Source organism: Protopterus annectens, chromosome 8.part0 (genome assembly GCF_019279795.1).
Source record: "Protopterus annectens isolate FY-2018-M chromosome 8.part0, PAN1.0, whole genome shotgun sequence".
In the NCBI taxonomy this organism is placed as follows: Eukaryota; Metazoa; Chordata; order Ceratodontiformes; family Protopteridae; genus Protopterus; species Protopterus annectens.
The window spans coordinates 611,417,199-611,439,860 of NC_056741.1; the positions used below are offsets into that span (position 1 = coordinate 611,417,199).

Genomic DNA, 22,662 nt, shown 5'->3' on the forward strand with positions numbered 1-22,662 from the left:
CAGGGCACTTCTATGGGCTAGGCTTGTAAAGGTTCCAGGGCTGTTGGCCTAGTACACACCTATGAACCTATGAAAAGGGCAGATTTTACCCTCAGAGTCTGGAAGATCAGAATTAACCTGAGAGTCCTGGGAAAGGACAGCCAACAAGTACCTGGACATATGGGTCTGATTAACAGCCCTAAAAGCCAAGGTAGCAGAGGTATAAACCTTCTTGCCTACCTCTTCTGTGGTTCTGCTATCTTTATCAGAAGGCAGTACCTTAGGAGAAGGAAGCAAATGAGATGGATTGTTAGAAGCCACATACACCACCGAGTGGTCAACATGACACTTGTACAAGAATTTACAGTCCTCAGGCACCTTACAGAATCTATAAAGCTTCTTGGGGGCAGTGGCAGAAGAGTCTGCAGCTTTTGAAGCATTAGAAAATGCATCCAACAAGGCAGCTAAAACGGGGCGGGGGCAGCAGAAGGTCTGGCAGAATCCATCTGCAATAGCTCATAATACCCCTTTTGTTTCTCAGAAACCTGAGCACTATCCCATTTAAACAACTCCATCATGCTAGAGATTGTGTCCCCAAAATAAATCTCTTCAAAGGGAGTATCAGGACTGGTAGATTCTCTTCCTCAGATCCATAATCCAAAGGAGAGGGAATCTGATAGGAGTAAGCAAGGGATTCCTCATCCAAATCGGTCTCCCCTGCAGAGGAATCCTTTTCCCTGGGCCTTTTAAAGGGGATAGATGACTAAGGGGAGGGGGTTGGAACAGAAACTCCCTAAGGAGGTTTTAAGCCATCAAAGCACTAAACAAGCCCTGAGTGAAGGAGTGCCATTCACTCTGTGGATCCTTAGCAGCAGGAGAGATATGTTTAGCCTTTTGTTTTTTCTTCAATGGGACATCTGCCTTATGCAACTTAGAAGGCGCAGATGTGCTTAAAGTCTGATCCCCGCTGGCCTCCAACCCGGTCATGGCAGAGGAGTCCAATTATAAAGCCAGGCAAATCTCCAGGCATTTGCTCACCTCAGGAAAGATGTCTGGCGGAGACTCAGCAGTAGAACGTTCTGGCCTAGACTGCTTGGCCTTCTTCACAGACGTCTGTCACTCGGAGCAGGAAGTTCCCTCCATCGTGTCCTTATCAAGAAGCTTAAGACACTGGTTTTCAAGATAAAGTGCCAAAGAAGAAAGTCTACTACAAAGGGTCTTAGGAACGAAGCCTAACAGATAGAACAAGATGTATGGTCATGAGAAGTACCACGGCAAAACAGACATTGTTCATGGCAGTCTTTATGGAGAATCCGTCTCCCTCACTGGCATTTACCCTTTCTGGATGACATGAAACCAAACAAGCAACAAAATAATGAAAGAAAGTAGAACAACACCCCAACGGGGCACTTATTTGCAACAGCTTGGTGAACCAGCAACATAATGGGTGTCCATACAGATGATCAAGAGATATCATGTGGAATGGCAGCAAAGAAGTTTTGAGGATGGTACGTCTGGACGACGCTTTTATGCTCCACACTATGTGAGGAGCATATGTCTGATGCACAGTGTACCTTAAAGCAATCTAAAGGCTTTGCTATACTGGCCAGATGTCGGACCACCTTTGGCAGGTGATCTCTAGTGTAATGAATACTGCAGCAGTGAAACAGGACATCTGTGGTTAACCTATTTTACTGATGACTGCAAACTGGAGGTGATCATCAAATCACACTCTGGTATTCAAATGGTTCATCATGGGCTGATTAGACTAGATTAATGTTTGATGTGTTACTCCTAGGCTAATCCTCAATGCCAAGAAATGCGGTACAATATTCTCTGGCAAATCTACCATCACCAATGTATACCATACAGACATTTCTATCAATCCAGGTTTTAGATACTCACATTGTTAAAGCACTCTCCTTTGATCACCATGTTTCTGATATGATAGAAAATCCTTCGACCTTCCACAACCTATCCTTCAGAGTATCTTCTCAAAGTCAAAAGAAGTTATAGCTCCACTTTACTTATCCCTCATTAAGCCCAATATTGAATATAATGCCCTCTTTGCCATGAGTATTAATATGATTTACACAAAAGTGTGACAGAAGTTGATACTGCCAGCCTAGCTATCGGGAATTTTGTAAATAATTATATGCCATTTGCGAATATCAACATGATTCATATGCTTGTGTTACAAATGTATTACGACTGTGTCACATAAGATAGTTTGTACATACGTGTGCTGAAGAGATCTTTTATATAGTACTCAGCTTAAAGATGTATCCACAGTGTACTCTACTGGAAAAGAACAGAAATGTATATACACTATTGTAACTGTGTAAATGTATATAGCTTAACAGTGGAAACTGGAACATAGAAGGTGAGCTTGCAAACCTTCAGAAAAATGGCTGAAATTAAATTGCTTTATAACTGAGCCATACAAGTTGGTTTCAATGCAGCAAGGAGTCAGGATGTCTAAAAATATGGTGCCTTCTGCATTGTCTTGTAAGTGTTTTATTGTTTAAGTCTTCCAGCAGCTGCAAAGATCTGAGGGCTATGTATTTTTCACAGGGGGATGCTAAATGCTGGTAGTTTCTAGCAATGGGGGTTTAGCTTGTGAACTGATAGTCAGATGACAGGAAGTGACGTCATGCTGCCAGCTACCCCAGCAGTAATATTTGATATTAATTTAAGAACTCTCTGAGAGAGAGAGAAAGAGGATTCTGTATTTGTCTTTGACCTGACAACATCAGCTAGAAGATCCATTCACCACACTTGCCTTGCTGTAATAAGTTTTTAGGGTATAGTAATTCTTTTAGATATAGTTAGGAATATAGTAAAGATTAGTTTAGATGTTTTTCCTTACTTATTTGAGACTGTCCTGCAATGTTGTTTTAAATATTTCCTGTGATTCTGAACTCTGATGTCACTGTAAAAACATATTTAGTATTGTCTTGCTCTTTTATTAATTATTCTTAAATATAGTTAAATCTTTCAATTGTGGCTAGTCTGTCTAGAGATATTTAAGCTTTTAGAGTACTAGCATATCTATTTGGTGACACTGTGCTGGCCACTCCTAATAGCCTTGCTCTTGGTCAAACTACTATTTGGATTAATAGTAACATTACTCAGTAAGATTGGACACCCTTTGTTAACGGCCTTAAAGTAGCTAATAAGGAGTGGTTGGTGGCAGTCAAAACTACCTTACAGTCTGGGCAGAAGGGGGCATAGCTAATAAACCTGTGCCAGCCTTTCCCAGGTGTGTGTGTGTGTGTGTGTGTGTGTGTGTGTGTGTGTGTGTGTGTGTGTGTGTGTGTGTTTGTATACAAATCAAATCTCATAGAGTGTGTGTGTCAGCTACTTGGGCAAGGACACGAAGCACTGGTTGGACAGAGAGGGTGCTGGAGGTCTTGGCTTGGCCACTCAGCTGAGATCTCAACTCTATAGCTGTGCCAGTGTTGAGTCTTATTGGGGATCTGGAGAAATCAGCTCCAGAATGACTGTGGTCTCTGTGCGCTTTTAAGGGAAACTGCACTTTACTGTGTGTGTGTATTTGTCATCTTCCCAGTGTGTACGTCCCCCACTGTTGCCAGTGGTGGGGATTGAGGCTCCTTGATTACTGGGCCAGTGTTGGGGCATCACAGACCTCATTAACATTTCTTGACAAAAAAAAAAAGAAATTCATGTCTTAGCTTATCCTCCTATTAAGCCTCATACAGGTTCCTGAAATATTATCTCGGCTTAGCCTTCCATGCAATAAATGACCCAAAACACTTTAAACTCATTCACCTAAACAGAACCTGTGGTAAAGATAACAAACACTCAAGAAAGACCTAAATGTATGCCGCATCATTAACAGTAGGTCGCATGACAGGTACCAAAACCAATATATCCCCTGCTTCTGCAATAGATTCTGTTTACGTATCAGAGTACCTCCAGAACAACCTTTAAAACCAGCACAGTGAGCTGGAATGGATGACTGCAAATTTTCACATGGGATTTGTGGTGAAAATCTAGTGAATGTAGAAACACTCTATACCTCCCATAAGTACTGATTGACATGGCTAAGCTTTTCAATGGTCTCTGTGGTTGTCAGCTAAGCACATATTAATAAGAATCACATGTATCTACAATAACTGCACAGCTGAAAGTGTAGTGCATATTAAATATTTATTGACCCAACTCTGAAATGCTGCAGAAGACATCTGGTATCTCAGAACTTACCATCCCACCTCTCATTCTCAACAAACATCACTGCTGTGGCAAATGTAGCAGTTGTAGATCCTGCAGGGACAGTGTGGTCATCCAAGTATCCTTTCTTTGCCTCTCCTTCACCTTCGGGATTTCCAACATACTGTCCAAGGACCACATTTTCTGGCTTAATACCAGAAATTCTCTTTAAGACTTTCACCTATTGGAAAACAGAGCAAAGAGAAAGTAAGACATGCTGTAGGAGTTATTACTTAAAATCCATTCACTTGAGTTGCATTTCAGCAAGACAGTATGGTCTTCTGGAAGCACAAAATGTAAAAACATTCTTACTACTGCTGTATTGTTTCTTCTGTAGACTACACAATCAGTGTTCAAGTTGCTGGCAAGTTACAAAATTCCATTTATCATTAGATTAGTAGCACCATTTGGAGAAGTAACATGCTCTTTTAAGGGCAGACTATGGGTAAGCTAAGGTGATGTAAGATGGCTGCAGAGTCTAGTATTTTGAAAACTGCACTGGAAGAGTCACTATTAGCAAGTGGCCCTTATGTGGTCTTACTTACTACAAATGAAAAATATACAAATCCTTAATATTTTATTTTCACTCGCATATGTATCTCAGTATCAAAGGTAGAAACAATAGTGCAGTTCTGGTACTGGAAGAAAACAGTAGCTAATAATAGCAAAACAACCAGCAAATCAGCCACTGAACTCAAAACTTGTCGAAGAATATGTTTATTTATTTATTATTTTTATTTTACATTTGTTTACCGGGAAAGTCCGACTGGACTAGGTCCATTTACAGCGGAGGCCTGGGGAGAAAAGCTCCACAATTATAACAATAATACATGTTTTATATAGAATTATAACAATAATACATTTTTAAACAGAATTATAAGAACAAGCTAGCAGTGAAGAACACCAATACATCTTTACATGTGGGAATTTACAGACAGACAAGATATAACAGATATTTACATGTAGGAATTTTTAGACAGACAAGACATATTAAAACAACATTATTCACATTTTCAGGTTAGAAATATGAATACACGCAGAATATATGTCAGCAGTGATCATGGTTGATGAGCTACTGACTAGCGATAGCTTAACTGTTAGTAGTGTAGAGCATTACAGTGAAGTAATTAGAATACATCATTGTCAATGGAGACTGAGAGGAAGGAAGCATATATTTTTATGTAATACATGGACATAACCAGGTATTCAGTAGGTGTGCTTTTAGGGTGTTTTTGAAGTGTGCGGTAGAAGAGCTTGCTGTTATTGAAGGGGGGAGGGTATTCCAGTTTTTATCAACTGTGTGGGAGAATAGTGCTTTTCCTGCAGTATTATTAGCTCTAGAGATACTGAGGAGTGATTTGTCATTAGAACAGAGGGGGCAATTTGCTGTGTATTGAGTTAGTAGTTGCCCTAGTGATGGGGTTTTATCAGGTTATTTTAGAATGTTGTAAGTAATGACAAGCTGATGGAACTTGAGATGTTGTGGAAATTCTAACCATTGTAGGTCACTAAGAGCTATACAGTGGTGTGTTCTGAAGGAGGAGTTGTTAGCAAACTTGGCAATCTTATTATAGCGTGAGTCAAGTTTATCCAGGTCTGTTTTTCTGATATGGGTAAGAATGGCTGCTGCATACATTAGTGTGGACAACAGGTGAGTTTGTACTACGGTGATTCTAGCTTGATCTGAGAGGATGTTTTTGAGCCTATAGAGTGTACCCATTTTTTTGTGAACCTTTTTGATAGTTTGGGATATATGGACATCGAAGTGAAGGTTTTTGTCAATTTCAATGCCTAGGAGTTTGGTGTGGGTTGAAGGGGAAATTGTGGTACCATTTCTGGAAGTGATAGTAAAGGAAAAAAGGAGTTTTTGATTTGTTGGGGTAAATAACAATTTAGTCTTGTTGGGGTTCAGGATGAGTTGGATGCCAGTAATCCATTTTTCCACAGAGCTAAAGGAATCTTGGGTGAGTTGTTGAAGGGAGGGGAGGGAAGGGGCTGAGCAGATTAGAGTGGAATCATCTGCATACTGTATAAGTGAGGCCTGCTTGTTTGTGGTATGTAAGTTGTTGGTAAAAATAGAAAAGAGAAGTGGGCCTAGTATTGGAGCCTTGTGGTACACCTATGGAAGTTGAGGGGAAAGTATACCTTGCCATTGGACAGACTGCTGCCTGTCAGATAGATAATTCCTGAACCTGGCAATAGTTGATGGGGCAAAGGACAGGGAGGATAGAGTATCTAGTAGTATGGTGTGTGAGACCATATTGAATGTCTTGGAGAGATCCAGAAATATGGCAGATGTGAAGTTATTATTCCTGTGTTGGTTAACTATGTTAGTAAATGAAAGAAGAGCAGTAGTTGTGCTGTGATGTGGCCAGAAGCCATGTTGTGTGGTGGACAGGAGTTTGTGTGTGTCCAGGAACTTCACGACTTGAAAGTGAGTGCGTTTCTCTAGAAGTTTAGAAAGGGGAGATATGTTAAAAATGTCCACAGTTTAGTGCTTTCGTCTGTAACAATAAGACATCATCAAAACTATGAATGTACTGCTTGTAGAAGCCATTTGAAAACTAAGTGCAGAAGACACAGCTCTCATGTAAACCAATCACAACATGTTGTAACTGAAATCAGTGTGAAACAGAAAAAATAAAGTAACAACACTAAAAATAAGTCAAAAACTTTTAAAACCTGAACCAAAACACAAAAATACAAGCTAGGCAAAAAGTAATTAAACAAAAAATGTTTGATAAAACACACAATCATATTCTGCTGGCTCTGCTTTTTAGTTCACTGCTGATGAAAATACTGTCATTTAAAGTATTAAGCTACTATGACATTTCCCAGTGAAGCAGTTTGTTCTGCCAGTCTCCTACATAAGGGGAATTCTGTATTTGTTCAAGACCTAGAAATGTAAACTTGGTGAATTTGTCACAAACAATGGAATGGCTGGCCAGTGCACTTTTACTGTCTTTAAACTGGATACTGCAAACATGTTGATAGATATGCTTGTTCTAAGCATTCTTAGTTTTTCCCACATAGAAAGCGTAGCCAGATAAAAAAAACTCTGAGAAAAGCAATTGTAAGCTCCAACATGCACAGAAGAATCAAATCTGCTTAAAAGGGTGCCATTGTAACAAGTGTTTATGTAAGGGCACTGATGACAATGCTTACATTTCCTGGTGGATAAAACTCACTTATGATGATCAATAGGTTTCTCAAGAATGGATTTTTATAGGTAAAAGATGGTGGTGTAGAAAAAAACTCTTTGATGCTTTCATTGCTTTATAACATGATCCAGTTCTTCTGCAAAATCTTTTCAATCTCCTTGACATCCAAAATTTAATGCAGGACTATATTGGTTTGGCCATTAAAACCTGTTTGATTGACTTTCTTGTTGAGATGATTCAGCTCTTTCTTGATGATGGGGGCATATTTAGTGTTTCTCTCTGCCCATATCTCATCTCTGATTGAATCCAGAAGTGGTGGGGGGTAGCCACAGTCCAAAAACATGGATATTAGAATGTTGAATTGTTCAAGACATACTAGGTCATCCAAAGTCAACTGAGAGGTTCTGATAAATTGAATTTCTACTATCCCCCCCTCTTCTGATGAAAGGGTTGGCAACTGGTGAAAAAAAAGAAATGTATTACAATAAGTGGACTTCCTGTAAATCCTGATAATGAATTCTTCATTAACTCCTTTTCTGATGTCAATGTCATGGTAGTTAATCTGGTCACATTCAGTGGAATATGTGAACTTTATAAAGGAGGTGCTGTCTTGTAACTGTAGTATGAATTCTTCAAGTTAATCGACACTTCCTTCCCAAATAAGTAGATCATCAAGGTATCTAAAGTAGCCAGCACATTTAGAAAAACGGGGGAGTTTAAAAAGTGATTCTAATTTCCATCTTAATAAGACAGCATTTGCAAACATGGGGGTGCAAGCACCCCCCCCCATAGCCACTCCAAGAGTCTGCTTGTAAAATTAATTTTCAAAGGTCAGAAAGTTGTTGTTTATCACCAAGTCCATGAACTCACTAACCAATTCATAATCTGTTTCAGAAAGTAAGCCAAATTGTTTTACAATCACTCCGGGTAGGGGAAGAACAAAGGGACGGCCTTCGTAGTGCTGATTTGAGTGATTCCACCATATAAGGATGCTCAAGTTATCTTGATTGGCATGGATAACAGATGATACAGAATGGACCACTGAGATGAAAGAGTCCATTGCAGAATTCTCATATGGAACCTAGCCAGCAGGACAAGGGTGATAGCTGCTGCCTTGGAACCCAAAGCCTGAAGTATCAGTTGGGCTGGAAGAGATACATTTTGTACCACTTTCTTGACTTGGGATTGTAAACTGTTTATTCAAGCCAAAGGAAGAGTGCTATCTGACTGACTGTATCCAAAAGAAAACCAGAGAACTACAGACTCTGTGTTGGTGTGAGTTGAGAGTTGCTGTAATTGACTGATATTCATAGCTGGAGTAAGTAGTTCCTTGCTTATATCAACTGATGCCTTTTTGAAGCAGTCAGGAGCCAGTTTGTCTAGATATGGAAACATTTAGAATCCCAGCAGTCTCAAGTGAGCTGCTACAACTACCATGGATTAGCTGAATACCCTGGAGGTTGTGGTAAGCTAAGGGCAGTACTCTGAACTGGTAATGATTGGCTACCAGCCAAAGGCATAGATATCTTCTGGGGTGCTTGTTCAGTTTGATGTGATAGTACGCATCGTGAAGATACATCGAACACATCCAATCATCCTTCTGCAGAAGGGTAGAATGGACTGAACCGTGACCATCCAGAACTTTATATACTGAACAAATTGCTTTAGTTTGCCGAGAGCCCCCTGTCTTTTCTGGCACTAAGAAGAATATTGAGTAAGTTTCTGACCCCCTCTGGTCTGGGGGTCCTCTTGGATGATTCTTTTTCTAGCAGCTTTTGTATTTCTAGAGAAGCTGTTTCCTTCTGACTGAGTGGAACACCAGGGATTTTCTTCCAAACTGTTGGAGGGATTTGGGAAAATGGTATTGTATAACCTCTGGATATAATCCTCTGTTCCCATGAATCTTTTCTGATAGCCAGCCGGGCTCACTGTTACAGGGATAGATGACCCCTGAATGCCTCCAGAGAGGAACAATCAGGCCTCTTTCAGGAGTGTTGGTAGGGTCTGAGAAAGAATCTCCAGACCCCTGGTTCTGCAGACTACCTCTGCCATGAGGGTGGAGTCTTCTATTCGAATTCTCCCCTCTGCCTCTGGAGAACCATTTCCATGAGACTCCTTGAATGGACCCCTGGGTCTTTTTAAACCGCATCTTTCTACCTTGTTGCTTCCTAGACAATGGCCTTTGAGGGGGAAGAAAAATTTACATCCATGGCAGACAGGATATTTCCTTCCTGTTCACACCCGAAGAGTATGTCCCTAACCTTGAGGCCAAAAAAAGATGTTTCGTCAAAAGGTGCATTGATGAAAGAAGACTTAAATAGTTCCCCAAAAATCACATAAGCGCATCCAAGCATGTCTCCCAATGGTTATACCTGAACGTGCCACCCATGAAGTACCTTCAGCACCGTGTGAGATCAACCTCATTGACAAATTAGATACAGATTGGGGGGTGCCACCTTTGAGGAAATTGTATTCCCTTCCTTGAAGGACATGGACCCCGAAAGAGATTCAGCAAGCTCCTTGATGAAATCTCTTTGTAGTCTTGTAAAATGCCCAAATAATTCAGTGACCTAATAGCAAAGATCGCTGAAGCATAAAAACATTTCCCAAATCTGTCCAGTGCCCTGGACTCCCTGCTAGGGGAATGGACAAAGGAACTCTGTTCCAGTAGTTCCTTTCTTGTAGTTGCAGCAGCAACCATGACATCAACAGGTACTCCTTTACTCCAATGTGCATGGTCTGTAGGAGGCAAGAATAGTACAGTTGTGTACACTTACCATAAATGTAGATGTTCGAGTGTATTCACTGTTGCAGTCATTACATTTGGGTTATCTGTTTGCAGTAGCCCTCAGTCAGCCTGATTAACAAAGTCTTGGGTCCTGCGTCGGTTACTGTCCCTTCTTTCATGACGTCAGGTTGTCAAGGGTATAAAACATGCAGCTGATGCCATTACATCAGTTTTTCTTGCCCCAGATGTCAGGTGCCCCCCTAATGGGAAGCAATTAAATCTATAAATACAAGGATATACCTCCAAAAGAAAAGCAAATACACCAAAAAGCTTTTAGAGTATAGTAAGTGAGAGTAGAAGTATAGCCAAAGGAAGAAAAGGGGGCTGGAGGGAGGGTAACCAGGACTGCAACAGTGAATACACTCGAACATCTACATTTATGGTAAGTGTACACAACTGTACTAGGTTCTTCGTGTTTCACTATTGCAGTCATTACATTTTTGTAGATTCCCAAAGCTAAGGTTGGGAGGAGGAATTTAAATAGAATTAGGACCAGCTATAAGGCCCTGCAAGACTGCAGTGGCAAAACCAGCCCTGGATTTACAGAAAAGTGGCAAATGATAATGCTTGGTGAAAGTATGTACAGAACTCCAAGTAGCAGCTTCTAAGATGTCCCTAGTTAGGACACCCCTGAGAAAGGCTCTAGAGGTAGATGCAGCCCTGGTTGAATTGGGTCTGATTCCCTGTGGGAAAGGTTTTCCATGGTGTTTATAGCAGAAAAGAATGTAGTGGCCTATCCATTTTGAAATGGTTTGTTTTGAAATAGCTTTCCCCTCTGTCCCTGCAGCAATAGTTGTTCAGATTTCCTTTGAGGTTTAGTCCTGTCCAAGTAGAATCTAAGCTGCCTGTGCACATCTAAAGAGTGTAGTATCCATTCCCCTTTGTTCTGTGGGTTAAGAAAAAAGGTAGGCAAATGAATGGACTGATTAAAAGCCACATTAGATACCACCTTGGGCATGAAGGAGGGATGGGTTCCGAGGGACTCCCTGTCCGCATGAAAGATGATAAAAGGTTCCACTGCCATAAGGGCCTGTAATTCAGATACCCTTCTTGCAGAAGTGATTGCCAAAAGGAAAGCTGTTTTCCAGGAAAGACATTTTAAATTTGCAGTAGCAGCTGGCTCGAAAGATGAAAGAGTGAGTTTCTCCAAGACAAAGTTAAAATCCCAGGCTGGAGTTGCAGCTCTCCTGGGTGGCCTTAGATTTTTGGCCCCTCTGAGGAACTGCTTGAGCAGTGGGTGAGAGAAGAGGGGAGGCTCTGTGATATAATGAGCTGAAATGGCTGAGGCATGAATTTTGATGGAGGAAAATGACAAGCCCTTATGAAGCATCTCAATCAAGTATTGTAGAATCTGAGATAAATTGGGCACTGCTGCATTCATTCCTTGAGATTGGTTCCAAGTACAGAATCTTTTCCATTTTGCAGCATAAGATTTTCTAGTACTAGGCCTCCTTGCCTCTAAAATGATATCCATCACTGATTTACTGAGGGATGGTAAAGCAGAGATTAGGTAATTAGCCAGGCTGCTAGGTTCAGGGTTTGCAGCTGAGGGTGCAGAATCATGTTCTCCTGCTGAAACAACAGGGAAGGAGTCTGAGGCAGATGCCATGGAGCCAAGTGTGACACACTGCGCAAGAGTGGGTACCAGTGTTGGCGGGGCCAGTCTGGTGCAATTAAAATTGTCCATTGCTTGTCCTGTTTGATCTTTAGTAGTACCTTGGAGAGCATAGGCAGAGGAGGAAAGGCATAAACTGGTAGGTTTTTCTAGCTGAAGGATAGAACATCCACTTTCCAAGCCTTGCTTGTAGGGAATCCTTGTGCATAATTTGTCCAGTTGATGGTTCTGGGGGGAGGCAAACAGGTCTATATCTGGGCTCCCCCATTTGCTTGTCAACATGTTGAAAATCCTTGGTTCCAGTTTCCACTTGTGTGGGTCCATGAGGTTTCTGCTTAGTCCGTCTGCCAGTGTATTTAATTTTTCTGGCAGGAAATGAGCTTGTAGATTCACTTGGTAGCTCAAGGCTGTTTTCCACAATGCCATGGCTAGTGTGCAGTGGGGGTAAGAATGTGTACCCCCTGCTTGTTTATGTACCACATGACAGTGGTGTTGTCCGTCTTTACCATTAGTTGTCCTGGAAGAATGTTGTCCTTGAAGGCTGTCAGAGCATTCTGTATAGCTAACATTTAATTTTGATTTAAGTGCAGGTGCATTTGATTTGGGTTCCATTTGCCCTGAATGCACTTCCCTGCCATGTGAGCCCCCCATGCATAGCCTGATGCATCTGTTGTTAAGATTTGTTTGGCAGGGGGTAATGTGAATGGTAGTCCCCTGTTTTGGTGGCAGGCCTCTGCCCACCAAAGGAACTCTAGGTGTAGGCAAGGTATGATAGGAATCCTTGCTTCCAGATCCTGTGAATGTTGACATCATAGGCTTTTGAGATACCATTGTAGTTTCCTCATATGCAGCCTTGCATATGGAATTAGAAGACAGCATGAGGCCATGAACCCCAAGGCTTGCAGTATTTGCCTTGCAGATAGCTGAGCTTTTGTGGCCACTTGTCTGAAGTAAGTTGTCAAATGTATCTGTTTCTCTGGCGTGAGGAAAGACAATTGGGAAGTTGTATTCAAGCTTGCTCCCAGGAATATAATTTGCTGACAGGGTACGAGGTGGGATTTCTTTTCGTTTATGGTGAACCCCAGACAAGTCAGTACCCTTTGAACAAAGGCTAGATGATTGAAGAGAATGTCCTTGCTTTCTGCCTGAATTAGACAATCGTCCAGTTATGGGTATATTTGAATATTTCTTTGCCTGCAAAATGCAATGACTGGAGCTAGGCACTTTGTGAATACCCTGAGCACAGTAGATAAGCCAAAGGGCAGTGTAGAGAACTGATAGTGCATGTAGCCTGCTTTGAAGTGTAGGTATCTTCTGCAAGACTCCCTGATAGGGATGTGCAGGTATGCTTCTTTTAAGTCCAGTGTTGCCAACCATGCATCCTTGCCTAGCATAGGAAGCAGCTGGTGAACAGTCAGCATTTTGAATTTTTGAAATCACCAGAAAGGTGTTTAGAATAGAAAGGTCCAGGATAGGACAACATGTATTGCCTTTTCTGGGTACCAGGGAAAAGTCTCGAATAGAAACCTTGTCCCTTTTCCTCTTCTGGTACCAACTGAATAGCCCCCATGTTTAAGAGAGTACCTGATTCTGGGCCTCTGGTCACCCGCTTAGTGTTGGTAACATGTGGAAATGAAATCTGTATCCTTGGGACACTATATTTAAAACCCATTTGTCCTGGGTAATGAGTTCCTGGTTTTTTGGCCTGCAGACAAATCTTTCCGCCTAAAGGAGCATTCAGTTGGGAAGTGCTTGGAAGTTTTAAAAGCAAGTAATTGAGACGGTTTTCCATAGGGGGACGTCTTGCTGCTCCCAGGTTTGGGTGCGGAAACCCCCCACTGCCTAGTCTTGTGTGTCCCTTGGGACTGAAACCTGCGGTTTCTGCTGTGTCTGGTTTTGGCTTGAGAAGACCTGGAGGGGGCTGGAAAGAACCAATTTTTAGAGTGCCAGTGCCTACTAAATATAGGAGGCTGAACTTGTAAGAAATCTTTAACAGTCTGCATAGATTTAGCTTTATCTTCCATCTTTTTAAGAACTTCCTCAGCCTTGTTGCCAAACAGGCGGTCCTGATTTAAGGGAGCATCCAACAATTTAGCTTTAACATGATCAGGCAAAGACTGCTCCTTAAGCCAAGCATGCCTTCTGAGCACAGACCCAGTAACAGCAGCCCTGCAAAAGGCCTCTAATGAATCAAATCCACATTGCAAAGTATGTTTTTCAGCAGAATGCATTAAATCCTGTAATTCTTTATTTTCAGCGCAGTCAGGAATTAACATAATTTTCTGTTTAAGCAATCCAATAACATGTTGTTGATACTTTAACATATGAAACTGGCAGTTTAAAGCCCTAATGGCCAAGGCTGCACAAGTGTAAACTTTCTTACCCCATCTATCCGGCGCCCTGGAGTCTCTATCTGAGGGGGTAGGATTTTTAGCAGTAGAAACCTTAATGCCTTTGGGTCCCTGTGAAATAGTCTCTGGATCTGCAATAGGATTTTTAAAAAGGAACTTGTGAGAATCAGGAACCCTGTAATATCTGTCAGGTTTTCTGGGAGCAGGAGGCAAAGAATCAGGGGCCAAACTAGATTCTGAGAAAGCATTATCAACAATGTCTAGTACAGGAGGTATAGCTAAAGGCCTATGCTGAGGCAGGAGTAAAAAATCCCTAAGCCTCTTTTTTGAATCACAAAAATCCTGGCTTTCCCAGTGAAAATGCTCCTGTAGAGAATGTAAGGTTTCACCAAAAGAAAAATCCTCTGGAGGGGAAGCAGAGGGAATAAATAACAGTTGGTGGGAGGATGACATAATGGTTAAGGTGTTTACCTTAGAGAGACAAGGTGCAGCGTTTGATTCTCACAAGGGGCTTACTGGCTAGGCTTCAAATGGCTCAAAAGGGCAGCTAGCCTAGTACTAATCTATGAATCTATGAATAGAGTCCTCTGCATCAGAATCCTCATAAGTAGATAAGGGCATATCCAGATCATCAGAAGAATCACAAAAATCAGAATCCTGTTCAGAAGATTCATAAATAACTTCAGTCCTAGGTCTCTTAGAAGGGGGAGGTTGGCTTCCCCTGATTAGACTTATAAGATCTTCAGCCATTCTTATCATTTGTTTTTTAGACATAGAGGCCTGAGCAAGCGGCCTGGGCGTCGGTTTCTTAGGCATGATTCGAGATTTTGGCCTAAATGAAGAAGGAGGCGTTGGTTTAATATGCAAGTCCATAGGCCTGAATACACCCTCAGAAGCCTGTGCCTGCACAGTGGCTCTGGACCCATCCAAGGTAGAGACATATGCAGGTTCCACAGATGAAGCATCTCGTGGTATACCGGACTCCGAATGGGTCTCAGTAGAGGCCTGTGAGTCAGAAGTAGCAGGTATCAGGGGCTGCAAAAGCGCCTCACTGAGTACCGGCAAACTGGCGACTAGCTTAGGAGAAGCGTCGTCAGCAGTTTTGGACCTTGGCGGCCTGTCTTTGTCTTTATCTTTGCGTTTTTTCAGAATCCTGGTAGTCAGAAGGCTAACTGACAACATTTCTGTATAATTAAACCAAGAACTGAAATATTTAGAAGCGAAAATATACAGACGACGGATAGCGCGCTGTTTAAATAAAGCACAAAACCGACAACAAGGCACGTTGTGGTCAGGGCCTAGGCCCGAATGAAAATTGAGGTATTTGCTTTCCACAAGTAATGCAATTAACTTTTACTGACATCGTTAAGGAGCAAGAAAAGGTTTCCCCAACAGGGTAATTAGCTTTAGTTGAAGACTTCGGTTCTGAAACTCGAAAATTAAAATTTCAGGAGTCGGCTGACCGGCACTTGTGAACTGCTTCTGCTTCGGGCACCGCACGGCAAGAAGGACAGATGTAATGGCGTCGGCTGCATGTTTTATACCCCTGACGACCTGACATCATGGAAGAAGGGACAGCAACTGACGTAGGACCCAAGACTTTGTTAATCAGGCCGACTGAGGGCTACTGCAAGCAGATAATCCAAATGTAATGACTGCAACAGTGAAACATGAAGAACATCTTGTTTGGTCTCTTAGGAATTGGCTCAACCATGGCCAACTCATGCATGTCCCCCAAGAACCAGGTCTACAAGCTCGTCAGCCAGGGGAATCACCCAAGAGGTAGATGGACTAGACCCGAAAGCCTTCAGAAACACTTGGGAGGGGTATCAGAAAACTAACCACCTCTTTGACTGAGGAGCTCCAGGATATCCCCAAAGGAGATGTCATCAGATGGTGAACTGGGGGACCCCTTCCCCTCATCAAAATCAGTGTCCTCAGTGAGAGATTCCTGTGGGGAATCAAACTGCCTCCTTTGCATGTTCTCTTATGATGGACTTCATTGGTGGGGTGTTCTAGGGAAGTAATGAAAGAGATAATACTTTGATGGGCTGGCTGAAGGTTTGTTCAAGTTGGCTGTCCTAATTCAAGGGATGATTGGGGCTCAGGGTGCAAAACAAAATGAGGTGAAGTCTTTTGATCTGATGGGGGCAGGAGTGTCTGTTCTCTAGGAATAGAGAAGACCCTCTCCACCATCTTGAACATGGAGAACCTAGGAGACACAGAAGTTGATGGATCTGAAACTGAACCCTCTCGGATCACTGGCCCCCACAGCCCCATCAGCACTCCACCCGAGGGAGTCAGACCTCAACTGTCTAGCACTGAAGCGCACTGAGGCTCCAAGAGCTTCAGAGTCAACTCCAAGGCCTCAGACCTGGTGCCGATACTTCAGCTTCGAGAATCTTCCGGCTCCACAATGTTCAGAGCCAGTCGACTCAGAGAACTCAACTGAGTCAAAGAAACAATAGTCTTTAAGAACACAACCCCAAGGGTTTCAGATATGATGGCTCTGAAATGGAAGGATGGATCGGGGAAGGAGAAATCAAAGGGGAAGAGATTCATGGTCGACTCTCAAGCCCAGAGAGGGTCAGAGCCGAAAGGACTCCCATCTGCACCTGTGTTCTTTCTACATCTGCTTTGGAAAGGCTCCTGGAGGACTGAAGAAAGTAAGTAGTGGAAGGGGGTCTAGAATGCCTTCTGAATGACTCCACAAGAAAACGGAAAGAAAAACTAGACAAAGTAGAAAAGCTCAAGAGAAGCTGTCAACAATGGTAGACAAGAGTACTAAAGGAGTACAAAAAGTAGCTGGAAAAAGTTACCTAAAGAAAACATTAATATTTATTTTATTTATTGACATTTGTTTACTGGGAAAGTCCACTGGGCCAACAAGAGCCCATTTTCAGTGGAGGCCTGGGGAGAAAAGCTCCAGGACAAGTAACAAATTGAATACAATGTTTACAAAGTCTCAATACAAAAATAAGCAAAAAAAAAAAAAAAAAAACTCCAGAGTATCACAGAACAAATTAAAATGAGAAAGATCCACAGGTTTGAAGGTAGTCAAGCTACAGATTATATGTCATTTACAGGTGATTTGAAATAAGATACCAATGAGTACACAAGAAATACAAAGTTACAAAAGAAATTCAAATATACAGTAGCTTCAAAGAGTTACAGTTAGTAACAGGTAATATCAAAATGAAAGATTCTTGAGAGAACAGATTGTTGTAAATTTCATCTAGGTTATTTCTTGTGAAGATATACAGCAATGAGAGAGTAGTTGAAGAGGCCAGATAGTTATGGAGCAATACTAGGTCTGAAGGAGGGAAAGTCAAGTGATGGCATCAGGTGGGGTAGAAGAGGTATTAGAGCAGTTACAAATCCATTTAGAAAGGAGACACTTTTGTAGAGCAGTTTTGAAATTAAAGGGATATTGTTCAGTATGGATGGAAGAGGGGAGGTTATTCCATAATCTGGCAACGATTCAGGAATATAAGACTTTTCCTGCAGCTAGGTTTGGTTTGTAAATTTGGAGTGAGTGTTGGTGTTCTGATCGTAGTGGCCTAGAAGGGGAATAGGAGCAAATAGGGAGCTAAGAGCAGGGCAGTCTTGTGGTTATGGATAGGTTTATGTGAGGTAGTTAGCTGAAGGAGTAATAGATAAAGAGGGAATTTGAGCCATTGGAGTTTTCTTAAGGTGACACAATGATGGGTAGAATGGCGACTGTTTGTAGCAAATTTGGCAATCTTGTTGTAGCAAGATTCTAGTTTTAGTTTCAGGGAAGACTGCAGTTTAATTAATAATGGTGCACCATAGGTTAAAGAGGGAAGTAGTTAAGAGAGGGCGAAAGCTTATTTAGTTGGTGAGAGAAACCTGTTATGCGTATAAAGTAGCCCTAGTTTTTGTAATATTGGACTGGATATGTAGATCAAACTTTAGATTTTCATCTGTTATAACTCCTTCTAGTTTAGTACTGGCTACTAGTTAATTTTTTATAGAGTTCAGTGAAATTATGTTAAAATCTTCTTTGGTGACAGCAGTGTTTTTTTTTTTGGGGGGGAGTAAACAACATAAGTTTTTTTTTTTTTTTAGCATTTGGGGAAAGGTGTTTTTTGCGGAGCCAGGATTCTACAGTAAGGAAAGCTATTTGAATAATTTGTTGTAGTATGTCAGAGTTGTATGCAGAGCAGACTATGGTCAAGTCATCTGCATACTGGACTAGGGAGGTGTTTGGTGTAGCTTGGTGAAGATTATTTATGAATATGTTAAACAGAAGGGGACCTAAAATTGAACCTTGTGGGATGTCTGTAGGGTTATGAAGGTACAGGAAGGATTAGTGTTGCCTATCTGAGAGATATCTTTTAAACCAGTTAAGAGACTGAGAAGATAAACCTATAGAAGAAAGTTGGGACAGGAGGCTAGAATGAGACAGAGTGTCAAATGCTTTAGACAGGTGCAGGATTAGTGCTGATGCTATATGGCCTGAGTCTCGGACTTTATTAATTGTATCTAAGAAGGAGATTAAGGCAGCAGACGTACTGTGCCCTGGAAGGAATCCATGTTGAGTTGGGGAGAGGATATTATTATTCAGAAGGTAGTGGATACGTTATTTTTGAACACATTTTTCCAAAATTTTAGAACTGGGGGATAGTAGGGCAATGGGTCAAAACTTGGGAGATATCAGAGGATGGGCCACCTGGCAATAAGGAGTAGCAAACAGGAGAGGATGGGAGGGAGGGAAGAAACAGATAGTTAAATTATATAAACTATTAAGACTTACATAGACCACAAGTAAAAAATTTGAAAAACTGCACTATAATGCTTGAGAGTTTGTAATTCCATGTCAGTAACTGTTGATGTCAAATGACATCTGGGGGTGCATTAGGTTGGTGGGACATTATGGGTAAAGTGAGGAACTCAAGAGTTCTAGGATCCTAAGCTCTGGAAGAAATGGCTGAGTAGGATTTGAGTCTTGGATCCGAGCCAGTCAGTTGAGGAAGGAATGTAAATAACATCAGATCAAATGTTATTCTTAGGGTTGTCAGATACTACAAATACCACAGATATTTAATTTTCACATTCTGAATAACAGGAGGAAATCTCTCCTCTTTTTCTTAAGAGTGAAGCTTACTTATTATCACAGTGAATCTCATAACTCTTTGTAATGTCATTAAAGCATCCCTTGATATGCAGGGCTGTGCACCCCCATTACTGCTACTAACATATACTAACTCCAACACTGCTCAAAATAAAGGAAATACAGTTTGTAGCAACAGAATCACAGACATAGCAATCTATTTAACAAACTTAGGCTTTCAGTCTCACAGCCTCAAAGATCACAACTATGGCCAGTGGAATTTCAACAGTAACCCACAAAGAAGGCTCATGATGGTGGCAAAGCAATGATGGTCATTCATAAAAAAATCTGTAGTGTCTCAATTTATTTTAGCCATCCAGGAAGTATAATCAGCCTATGCCATGGCGGAAAAGGTCTTTAAACCAGTCTACTTTATCAAATACTTAATAAAATAAAATAAATATTTCAGTGAAGTAAAACTCACTCACAGAACCAGCTTGATGTTGTCCTATTTTTTTATATATTTCTGACTTTAACTACAATGCAGTTCAAGTGTGCGCACACAAGCAAGAAGTCATACCAGTCACATATTCCTAATTCCCGGTCTAGCTGTCTGTCAGAAGTGAAAGATCCAAAATTGTGAGTCCTGCAAATAAGGGCAATTACTTTCAATTCACAAGGAACTAGAGTGAATTTCAAAACTCAATGTAATGTCAATAAAGCATCCCCTGATGTGTAGAACTGTGCACCTGCACCCTAGTTCCAATATAAACCACCTCTGAAACTGCTCAGAATAAAGGCAATAATCTCGCTAGTACTGGAACCATAGACAATAGTAACTCACACAGAGGACTGCTGATGGTGGCAAAGCACTGATGGTCCTACAGTTTTTAAAGGGATCACATTCTCTGTCTCCATAACTACACATGTAAATGTCAGTCCTGTTCCATGTTATCACTTTCAGGTACCATGATGCACTCAAGTGCACCAAAAATATAAGGTCATACCAGTCATCCAATTTATGTTTAGAGAGAGATAGCGAGTTGTACTACTTAAGTATATGGGGAAGTTTACTCCAGAGGTGTGGAAAGTGCTGTGTTATAAATTTGCTCCACTGCTGCATTTTAATTATCTGTTGGTGAAGATTTAGGTCTCTTGTTTTAGTACTGATGGAGATATTGGACTTGCAGAGAAATGGGAGGTTCAGGACAATCGTGCCTCTATGAGGTAAGTGAGATGGAGATCTCCCCTCAAAAGTGTATAAGTGTATAAGACACTGAATAAAGAAATAGAGCCTCCAGTCTGTCTTGGTAGCTCAGGGACTTTAGGCAGTGATCTTTCTGGTTAGGAACCTTTGAGGTCTAATTGTTTAATATATTTAATGACATACACCCAAAAGGGACACTGGCCTGATTAATGTCGAGTATAATGCAGTGATTACCTCTTTAGACCTTGATAATACTCCTTTGGCAATTAGCAGGTCTAAATAAAAGGGCTTCCTGACAGCCACTGGCAGAAGATGGTTGACACAGGCAGCTATCAGCCCAAGTACCTCAGCCCCCAACTAAATTTTAATTTTGTAGTGGTGTGCTGTCTATATAATATGACAAGGGGATGGGATGTCTGCCAAAAGTAATGACACTACACTTTTTAGCATTTAAAAGAGTTTAGCAGAGATTTCATTCTGGAGGGCTTGAGTGTCATATGGTGCCTTAAAAACAATCTCCAGTTTTCAGCCTTCTACAGATGTTAGCTCAGGGTCTTGGCTCTTGGCTGAGAGATCAGAGAAGTAAATGCCAAAAAGGAGACATCCAAGCACAGAGCTCTGATGGGGTTTTGCTGGCCAGTTTCATACTTTCTGATGTGGCGTTTGCAACTTGCACTGTGTGGATTTTATCTTTCAGACTGTTGCTATCCATCTTAACCACAAGTCGATTTTTAAAACGACTAACTTTTATATGATGCCATCTTGGGGAATGGTGTTGAAGGCCTTAGCCCAGTCAATATATGCCACATGCACTGCACAACATAGCCAGCATCTACAGCCTCTATAACCCTTTTGAAGAAGTTTTCAGGAATATATAGACATGATCAACCCTTCACAAAACCAAACTATCAAGTCTAACATGATTCATGGTATCACAATTTATGAGGTCAGTCATAATACATTCCATGGTTTTGCAGATGAGGCTTGTAAGATCATAATTACCCAAGTCAGGTATAAGACCACCCACACTTATGAATTGGCATTACTACTGCAGTGTACCACTCATCAGGGTCAAAACCAAGTAGGATAATCAGTTTGAAGAGTGTGTCTGCAAGGGCATGTTTAATACTACTAATCAATCAACCAGGTGTGTACTGTCAGGTCCCATGGAAGAAATACATAACTGGGGGAGTAAGTATGTGATCGGGGTGAACATGGCACTAAAACTGTTTGCAAGGACATTTGCAATGTCTATTGGGTCAGAACAGAAGGTGCCATTGTAAATAAGTTCTGAACAAAGTAGGGCATAATGTTTGTTTTCTACCATAACTAAAGAAGTATTTATACATATCTTTGCCTTTAGAGACCAACCTAATTTAATAGGCTCCTTTGTTGGGCCTGACAGTGTTCTTTGTTTTGTTGTTTCTTTTTTTTTGTAATGCTTTTGATATTATCCATGAGAAGATGGGTTTTGGACCTACTATATAATTTAAGGAGCCTCTTTTTTGTTCGGTTTACTTACGGTAAAGGATCACCATGGTGGTTTGTTTTTGAATTTCCTGTACACTGTGAAAGCAACATCTAAATACATGAAATGAAACTAGAGCCCTAGGCAAAACCACACATAGTAACTGATCACTACACACAAAAAAACCACCTCCCAGACAGAGAATTAAGGATTGTGACATTATCTAATATTTCTAATGCAATCCATAAGTTTTACCTTAATAGTCTGGATTTCAATAAGCACAGTCTGCAGCTATTTGCACTGTTGCTTAGGGGGCATCCATATTGTGGCAGCCAGCAAGTCTTAAATGAATAGTGAGGACAATGAACATTTACTTCAAACAGCCCCTTACAAAAGGTGTCATCTGAAGCACCAGAGTATGTATTTTTAGTAGGTTAAACTTTCAGATCTTTAAGCAAGTTAAAAGGTAGGAAAGATGGAGACCATCAGTACTAGACTGCCATTATGTCAAATAATGTTGCTAACTTTTTATGTTCATGCGTTGCAGTGGGACATAGACTGCTTCTGTCTGTCTGTTCTGTCTATAGAGATACTTGGCGTGGTCAGAGGTTCAGGCATCATATGAGCACAGCTGGGAATAGCAACATCAATTAATATTATGATGCTGGATTTATGTAGATTATAAAAATTAAAATCAATAATGTTACATATACAGTAGTTCTACAATCTGGATTGAATATGTCTTTATGAAATAGGTACTTTATTTCCTGATACCATACTGACTAG

The 22,662-nt window shown here is 41.1% G+C and overlaps 1 protein-coding gene across 3 annotated transcripts in view; it reads right to left on the reverse strand.

Moving 5' to 3' along the window:
• The window catches only part of G6PD (glucose-6-phosphate dehydrogenase), a 1,188,375-nt gene that overhangs the window by 622,575 nt on the left and 543,138 nt on the right, over positions 1 to 22,662 (reverse strand). For all 3 annotated transcript variants that reach the window (XM_044080102.1, XM_044080103.1, XM_044080105.1), the window contains one exon: positions 4,207 to 4,393. In XM_044080102.1, the coding sequence (XP_043936037.1) occupies positions 4,207 to 4,393 (187 nt within the window). The remainder of the gene's footprint in view (positions 1 to 4,206; positions 4,394 to 22,662) is intronic.